Below are 9,328 nucleotides of genomic sequence, written 5' to 3'. Positions count from 1 at the left end.
TAGTTGTGTTATATTCTAATTATTATTATATATGTGATCGTAGATACATTTCATAATTTTATGTACTTAAAGTACTGCATCGTGGATCCTGGATGGATTGTGGATACGTGTGCTTGTCCATATCACCAACCTTCAGGTGAGTGGAGGCGGGGTATGACAATATCTAATTGGTTAGTACCAAACCCTCTGCTACCATCGTAGACCTTAGAAAAAAACTCACTTGGATCGCCAAAACGGGTCAAGAGTTTTAGCCACAATAATAGTGATGATAAGTACTAATCAGTTTTAACTACAACAAGTCTATATGCCCCAAGGGAGAAGTTTGAGAATCCATTAGTTGATGAAAGTCAAGAAAGTGACTAGAGATCCTAGATGTATTACATGAATGAGACAATGGATATGCTTTTTATTGTTGAATAGCACAATATTTCTGTCATGCCAATTGAAAAATATAATTGTGGTGGAACCTATAACTAAAGTCTCTTGAGATATGAATTTTAAAAATTCTTTTTTTTTTTTTGCTAAATCTTAAAAGAAAGTTGCTATCAATCTTTCTATATTTACCCTAAAGTAATTGCCAGCCAAATCCTTCTTGAGAATCGACAACCGAAAAACAAGTGCCAAAAAGATTTATCGTTCAATTTACATAACTAACACAAAGGATCAAAACATATAAGACGATTGACAAATTCCTTAGTCAATATACCATTATTCAAACTATATATATATATATATATATATTACTTTTGGGTGTTGATTAATAAAAGGGGGCACCTGGTGCATGAGACTCTTGCATGCACGAGGTCCGGGGGGAGGGGGAACTATGCAGCTTGGGGGTGGGGGAGGGGGAACTATGCAGCTTACCCCAAAAATATCGAGAGGCTATTTTGACAACTGGAAAAATAAGAAAATTGAATCTAATGAGCATCTTCCGGGAAAAATATTTTGCTAAGATAGGAGGCAACCATTGTTCAATTGAAGCTAATGCTATGCCCTTGTTCAAGAGAAAGCGAGGACTTTCGTTTAGCTACCGGCCCAAACAAAAGAGATTAGCCTCTTGATCGATCGATTGATTAGATGGAAGGGTTGGTGTGGCCGGTACAAGGGAGGGGGTTGATTGAAGTGTTTGATCAGATAGGCCAAGCAAGACACTGCTGCAGGATTGGACGTCTATCTATCTTACCACGTCAATGACGGCAGAAGGAATGCCCTTCTTTCTTAATATTCAGTTCACCAGTTTTTGAAAAAGTGCAAAATAATTGATCTTGAACTCCAGATTGTGGGACTTTAATTCTAGCAATACGGGGATAATATTGTGAGGAATAAAGACTCCAAAAGAGGAACATGTCAATTGTTACAAGAGTCCAAAAGCTCAGAAACAAAAAGAAAGGATCGGTCAGCCTGAAGTGTTTTAGGTAATAGGTAAACGGGGAACCCAAGGGTCAAACCAAATATGAGTATTGTAACCTATGCCTATCCTCCAATTCGAATTTTTTTGAAAATCATCTTTAAAGTTCAAAATACCTCGCCAACATCCTGAACTTTTTCCTCTCTTTGGGGCATTAAGAAAGTCAGTGTTGCAGAAATATTTAGTTTTTAATTAAAGCTTCACCAAGAGGAGAGAGAAGAGTTTTGTATAATTCTTTAGCAAAGTTCACATAGTAAGCTTTTTTTTCTTGGAACTTCATAAAACAAATCAGCCCATATTTAATTTTGGTCTGCACACCTGATTCTGGCGAATTGGGCGTAGTTTCCTCTTTCCTTATTATTACACCACAAAAAATGACATTGTAAAGAATTCAATTCTTCCTAGATTGCTTTGGGTAGTGTGAAGAGGGACATTTGGTAAGTAGGAATGGAGTTCAAAAATGACTTGACCAGAGTAGTTCTCACTCTTATTCATAGGTAATTCATTTTCCATATTGACAACTTAGCTTTCATTCCAGTCATAAAAAGGAAAAGTTCCTGGGAGTCTTTCAACATTTATTTGTTAGAAAGAGACATCCTCGAGAAGCTGATGAATCGATTTCATGGTCAAGATGCCCCTCTTTTACAGAAAAACGAAGCAATCATTAGTAAGGAAGAGGCATGGGATTGAAGGTGTTGATCTTGCAATCTTAATATATTTAAGGGAGAAGGTTGGGAATACTGCCAGATTTTGGTTAGTTAGCGTTAGACATCAATCATAGGCCGAAACAAAACGGCAAGGGGGTCTTTTGTAAAGGGAGACAAAATAGGATGACACATGCTGGGCAAGTAAGTGGCGTATCCAGCCTTTTCCCTACCTTTAAAGAGACCTTCCTCTTTTGCAACATCTAGCATTCTCGATAAGGAATAAACTTGGTAAATGAAGTTTCGTTGACATCTTCCTCTCACTTTTCTCTTTGTCTCTTGGGGTAAAAGAATGGGGTAATTTTAGGGGTGGGGCCATGGGGTATTACATTCTCCCCTCCTTTAATAAATTTCATCTTTGAAATTTGCATTTATCATCGACTAGCTAACTAGCCAACTAGCCAACTAATCCGCCTTAAATCTTTTCCTGGTCAATATGAGAATAAAAATCATACCCACACGATGTCGGTTTCGCTTGGATACCATTTATAATGCCCCCAATCTGGGTGAGATATGGGTGTAGGCCCTCACGTGTTACTATTAAATAATGGCATATAATTCAACTTTAAATTCTCAAAAATTTTAACCTACGAATCATGGCCCACCTCTACTATTCACGGGACCCACCTTGTTCACGCTTTGCACTCTGATCAATTTTATCAAACATGCATACAAAAAACCAATTTATTATTTATACACTCATACTATATATCAAATCTACCAAAAAATCAATCATACATAAAAATCTCCTGTGTGAAAATTACAAGTAAATACATTTAATTCTCAAAAAATACAAATCCTCTATTCTGCTCAATTGATATTTCCTCTGTACCAAACCATACCTGATCTGTGAGACATGAAACTATAATGGAGTGAGCTAAAGAAAATTAACTAAGCTTGATAAGATGGAACATCACATAATCACACATAATACAATAATACATATAATTATATTGTCATACTTTTCTACTACATGTATAAAATTATCTTTTATAACATGCTAAAATCTCTTGTCGATTTCACCTCATTTGTTGACCTGTCCCAACTCCTCTCATTTTTCTTGCTCTTAAGCTCAAAAGATGTAGATAGTATTTTGACCTGGGGTCTCACTTCTATGTTCCTTAGCGAACAGGAAACTATGCTTAAAACCTCTTGTTATGAACTATAAGCTATGCTTTAAATCTCTCATTAAACTTTCATCTAGTCATCAATGATATTTCCAACATTCGGGTGGAGAAGGATATTGATGGAACCCATAGTGAACCAATCCTCCCCTGACTATCAATTCTAGTAGGGTGGACAGTAGAAGGCCCCATTATCCTTCCCAGATCTTTTATTGGAAACAACTTTGACAGACCGATATTATTTACATACATAAAAAATGCATACATACTATAAACAATTTCATGCATAATAGGCAAATCATGGCAGGATCCACTTACCCTAAGGTATAACTACCTATACACAAACCACCTCCATTCTCAACTGGACTACTTCCCATCTCTCGGTTTCTCCCCGTCTCTCTTTCTTCCCTCTCGGTCTCTCTTCTTTCTCATTTGTCTCTCTTTTTGTTCTATCTTCTATTCTCTCATTTCTTTCTTCCTTTCCTTTCTTTCTTTCCATCCTTCCGTATGGCCGAGAGAGTCTCTTAGCTAATAAGTGAGGAGGTGTGGAGCGGGGGACATGTATGTCCCACCCACCTTCCTCTCTCTTTTCCACTCTCATTCTCCCTCTTGACTCACTCTCTCTCTCTCTCTCTCTACAAAATAAAATATAATTAAAGATAAAAAATGAAACAAATTAAAAAAGCAAACAACATCGTCACAGCCAAGTGAAAAAAAAAAAACGATATAGATGCACCCCACCGTTGGCATTCGCCATCAGCAGGAACATCAATCCTATAACTAATTGAATCTATATCTTGGCCTTGTCAATAAAGCTACCTATCTTTGCCACTTGTTTGCTCAGATAGTATGCCACTAGGTTCGCCTCTCTGAAACAATGAGTAATCTTTCATGATATGTTTTGAAGGTAAGGATGCAAGTAGCACCGGTGGGTTTGCCTCTCTCTCTTTTCTATTATTTTTCTTTTGTTTCATGTAAGTAAATGGGGAGGGTGTGGGAACAGGTGGGTCCACCCCATCTCCCTCTCACTTCTCTCTTTGTCTCTTATCTTCCTCTCACTTTCATGTGAATAAATGGGGAGGGTGTGGGGACAGGTGGTTCCACACCATCTCCCTCTCACTTATTTCTTTGTCTCGTGGGGTAAGTAAATGGGGTAATTTTAAGGGTGGGGTATTACAAGTTGCTAGCTGGGTTGGGTTTATTTATAATTTTTAAAATGCAAGGAATGGATGTAATTAGGTCAAACCTCAGGATGGTATATATAAATTTTCCTAATATTAAAGATATTATGAGTCGTTGAGCCTCTCACATATAAAACATTTGAAAATTCAAAAGCAAAGTGACAAACTGACAAGCGGTGGGCATTTTAGAAATAAAAAAATATAGACATTTCAAAGGCAAAAAAAAAAAAAAAAAAAAAAAAACTAAGGTAATGATAAAGTATGAATGCAAGGAGTAGGGGTATGTATTAAAAAGTGACAAACCCTCATTCATCTTGACCATGTCTCACCCGGTTCGACTGCCAGGTTTTTAAAAGGGTAAGTCAAGTCGGAAAATCTACTTTTCCAGCAATCGGATCAACTTCTCTTCCCAATATAACTAACTGAAACCTACGTCTTCATGTAGAAAACAATATGAAACATTTTGGATATTTTTTCCGATAAGAAAACATTTTGATTACTGAGATTAAAAGCATAATTAACTCAAGCAGAATAAAAATGTTTTTTTTTTTGGTGAAAAATAATGACTTACCACTGTTTTTTCTCAGCTTCATCAAAAAGTACATTACACTCAATTTTCTAAGAAACAATGACTTACCACTGTTCATAGCCCTTATTATAAATCATCTTCCTCGAAGAGTGCCTACTCCAAGATAAATGTCTTTGATCAGATGTAGCTCTTTGACAACATCATTTATGTCCATTCGATCACATGGTGATTCAGCTGAGCAGGTAACTCCAATTCTAATAACTGAATTAAGGCACTCGTGCACTCTATCCTTCATGCATCTTCGACTTCTAATGATGTTGGTTACAATTCTTGCTGCCTCTTCTTCATCTTCTTCCACAGAAAGAAGTGATGGGTCAACAACCACCATCACTTCATTATGCAAAGCCATCTCAGCCCAGCAATGAAGATTGAATTTATCTTCGAATATTACATGAGTAGGCCGCTTCTTTGTGAACATCTCTAATAAGAGAATTCCATAACTATAGACATCACCATGCGTTGAAACATCAACACCTGCACCATACTCTATAATTTATGCATCTTTAGTTAGTACTTTTATAATCAGTGAGAATAGGAACAAAGTTTGTTGGTCTTAATTGGAAAAATAACATAACATGACATGCATTTTAAGAGAGAGTAGGGCATATTCAAATTCGTTCTTATAGTGCTCATTCAAGGAATATAGAATCTTCCAACGTCTATAGTGGATCAAAATTCAATAGATCATCTGATGACGTGATATCCACCTAATTAGATTTCATGACTTTAACGTGGCATGTGGCTGGATTAATCTATGCACAAGAAAAACCACAAATCCCTATACAAACTGAAGGCATAATTCTTCAGAAAAATACAGTTTGCAGCCTATGACATTCAAGGTATTGATTACAGTAAGGAAAAGTGCAGTCAAAACCTTGATGTAGAAATAAAGAGACTTAAAAGATCATCGAAGCATACATATCTTTTTAGCATTTTTATATTTAGGAAGGGGCTAAAGATTACACACATATATATAAATATATATATATATATATATGTATGTATGTGTAAGTAGTAATTACACCTTAAGGTTTTGCAATGGAATAAGCACAGTCACAACATTCAAAAGAACAAGGAAAAAAAATATTAGACTAGATCAATAAAAGAGGTACATCACCTGGTGCAATATATCCAATAGTTCCCTTTATTCCGATTGAGCTGATGTGATTTTGAGATCTATTTGTGGCTTTTGAAAGAATCTTTGATATCCCGAAATCACCCAAATGTGCAGTCAAATCATTATCAAGAAGAATATTGCTTGGCTTTAGATCACAATGAATAATCTGCATATGGCAATGGTGGTGAAGATAATCCAATGCTGTTGCAATATCAATGGAAATATTCAGCCTTTGAACAAGGCTTAAATGCTTTCGCTCATCTTGTATGCCATTTTCATGTGGATGTAACCACCTCTCTAAATTCCCATTAGGCATGAACTCATATACTAATGCCATAAAATCATTGCCTTCAAAATCTATACTTGAGCAAGATGTTAAGATTTTTACAAGATTACGATGCCTAATGTTTCTAAGGGATTCACATTCAACCTTGAAACTCTTGGAAGCACCTTTTTGTTTAATGTTGAGGACCTTTATTGCAACAATAGTTTCCCCATGATTGAGAAGTCCTTTATATACAGAACCAAAACTCCCCACTCCAATCAAATTTGCAGAAGAAAATCCATTTGTAGCTTTAAGAAGTTGTGCATAAGAGATCTTAAGATGACGACCCTCTATCAAAAATATAGTTGATTCTTTCTTTTCTTTTCTTCTGCGGTAGATAATGAAGAAAAGTGTTATACAAATCAAACATATAGAGCCCCCACATCCACATATGATGACAATCAATTTGAAAACATGAGGCCTGCCATCTTCTTTGGTCTTTTGAGTATGACATGCTGGCAAAAAAAGCTCCGATACACCTCCACAAAGCTTATTATTTCCGATGATTGAAACTGCACTCAAATTGCTGAAGACCCCATCTACTGGTACTTCACCCTCGAAATGATTAAATGATAAATTTAAGTTCTGTAAAAACTTAAATGTGCCCAAAAATTCTGGGATAAGACCAGAGAAACTGTTGTGTGAAAGATCTAAATCTTGAACACCTCTTAGAGAACTCAAAGATGATGATATAGATCCCTGAAATAAGTTACCCTCCATAAAAAGGTGCTCTATGCTTATACAAGCACCAAGGGTGCTAGGGATTTCCCCAGACAACATGTTTTTAGAAATATCTAGGATTCCAAGATTGGTCAGTTGCCCCACTTCCAAAGGTAGAGAACCAAAGAAAGAATTTGTACTCAAGTTTAGCTCTATTAATGTGGAGAAATAAAATATCTCTCTGGGGATAATACCACTGAAACTATTACTAGAAAGGTCCAAACGTAACAAATATTTACATTTGCCAAGACTCGAAGGTATTTTTCCTTTTAAGAGATTGCCTCCCAAATAAAGCTCAATCAATAGTGTCAAGTTTCCAAGAAAAGGAGGGATTGACCCTGTGAATCTGTTCCCATATAAACCGAGTTTATGTAGCATTTTAAGTCTCCCAATCGATGTCGGAATACTTCCTTCTAGTAAGTTACTAGATAGACCCAAGAATTGTAAGCTTACAAGGTTCCCTATTCCCACTGGGATGTCTCCAGATATTTGATTTTTTGATAGATCAAGCACTTTCAGTTGGGTTGATAAGTTTGCCATGGAGTTGGAAAGTACACCACCAAACTGGTTATCATCAAGCATCAAAGTTCTTAAACTGCTACAGTTGGTCAATGTGTTGACAAAATTCAGGTCATCAGCCTCTCCACTTCCCAAATGATTCATATCTAATTGAAGCAAAGTGAGTTTTGATAGGCCTCCAAAATCAATAGCCACTTTCTCAGTAAGACTATTTCCACCAATAAAAAGTACTACAAGTTTCGACAAATTGGATACAGAAATAGGAATTGGTCCATGAAATTGATTTTGAGGAACTGAAAACCACCACAGATTAGGAAGATTGAAGCCTAAATTTGATGGGAGACTCCCTTGAAGTTGATTACCTCCGACATCAAAAACACCGAGTGAGGAAAGATTATATAAAGAGGGAGGGATAGTACCAATCAACTTATTTTCAGCAAGTGCGAGAATAGTTAATCTGGTCATTTGACCAAGGGATAATGGAATATGCCCACTTAAATCATTGGATGCCCCGGAAATGATGACAAGGGATGAAAGATTTCCAAAGGAAGATGGGATCTGTCCCATCAATCTGTTAAAATGGAATGAAAAGACTTGAAGGTTGGACAAGGTGCCAAGTTCCATTGGAATTTTTCCCACAATATAATTGTAACCTAAACGGAATATTTTAAGGTTAGAGCAACATGATATGTTGGGTGGGATTTCCCCTTGAAATGAATTGTTATGTAGGAGTAAATAACGAAGCCTGGATAGAAAGCTTACTTCATGAGGGATTTCACCATGAAAGCTGTTGTTGTAGAGAGAGATCCCTCGAAGGAAACTGAGGTTTCCTATTTCTGGAGCCACAGCCCCCACCAAACCACTGGACTGTAAACGCAAGGCTATGACCCTGTTTGGATGCCTGCGAGGACTGCCACATATAATGCCTGACCACTCGCAATAAGGGATGGAGTCATTCCAAGAGCTCACAACATGAAAGGGATCATTGGTTATGTGTGCCTTGATGGCCAACAAGGCTAGCCGATCTTTTTTATTTGATCCTTCTGATTGGGAATGCTCCAAGCTCATGCCGCTGTTGCACCAGAGAAGAAGAAGAAGAATGGACAAAAAGACCAACATAAAACCCATCAATCAAATGTTAATTTTCAGTTTCAGCCAAAGGAATGAAGGTGGTGGAATAGTAGGAGTAGGAGGAGGTAGAACTAAGGAAGAGTAGGGTGTTTATGAAGTGTGGAGTATAGTAGTCTCATCAATTGCAATTTTTAATGTCGTCAATTGCAATTTAGGCCTGAAACCATTTAAGAAAAACCTACTTTCTGAGCACTAAGAACGATAAGCAAAACCTCTACGTTGTTCTTATCCACAGAAAGTTACATAAAAAAGTCCTCTAAAGATAAGCATAACCTACCATCACATTCCACTAAGTCATGATGAAGACTAAAGACAGAAGAGTAAAGTCTCTAGTTTCCACTCTCTCGGTTATTTTTGTTTTTTATATTTTATTTTTTATTTTTTATTTTTTATTGTTTGTTGCCAAATCTTTGTATAAAAAAATCTGGGGAAGCTATGGGCTGAAAGGCACATTCTGTGTCTGATACTTTCCTCTCTTGTAATCAAATCAGAAACCCAAGGAAGCTACTA

At 36.7% G+C, this 9,328-nt stretch overlaps 1 protein-coding gene across 1 annotated transcript; it reads right to left on the bottom strand.

The window, feature by feature from the left end:
- Positions 1-5,079: 5,079 nt before the first annotated feature.
- On the bottom strand, positions 5,080-8,755 carry LOC122092189 (probable LRR receptor-like serine/threonine-protein kinase At3g47570). The gene is made up of 2 exons (XM_042662531.1): positions 6,124-8,755; positions 5,080-5,492 (listed from the first exon to the last, which is right to left on the bottom strand). The coding sequence occupies exons 1-2, from the start codon at positions 8,753-8,755 to the stop codon at positions 5,080-5,082; spliced, it is 3,045 nt and encodes a 1,014-aa protein (XP_042518465.1).
- Positions 8,756-9,328: the final 573 nt, after the last annotated feature.

Source organism: Macadamia integrifolia, chromosome 10 (assembly GCF_013358625.1).
Source record: "Macadamia integrifolia cultivar HAES 741 chromosome 10, SCU_Mint_v3, whole genome shotgun sequence".
Classification (NCBI taxonomy): Eukaryota; Viridiplantae; Streptophyta; class Magnoliopsida; order Proteales; family Proteaceae; genus Macadamia; species Macadamia integrifolia.
This window is presented reverse-complemented; position numbering and strand designations above follow the sequence as displayed.

What these genes read in the sequence shown, in the direction of transcription:
- LOC122092189 (XM_042662531.1), bottom strand. Translation starts at nt 8,755, where the DNA reads ATGAGCTTGGAGCATTCCCAATCAGAAGGATCAAATAAAAAAGATCGG. An exon ending in TATTGGATATATTGCACCAG is followed by an intron (nt 5,493 to 6,123) that starts GTGATGTACCTC and finishes CATAAATTATAG; the next exon opens with AGTATGGTGCAGGTGTTGAT.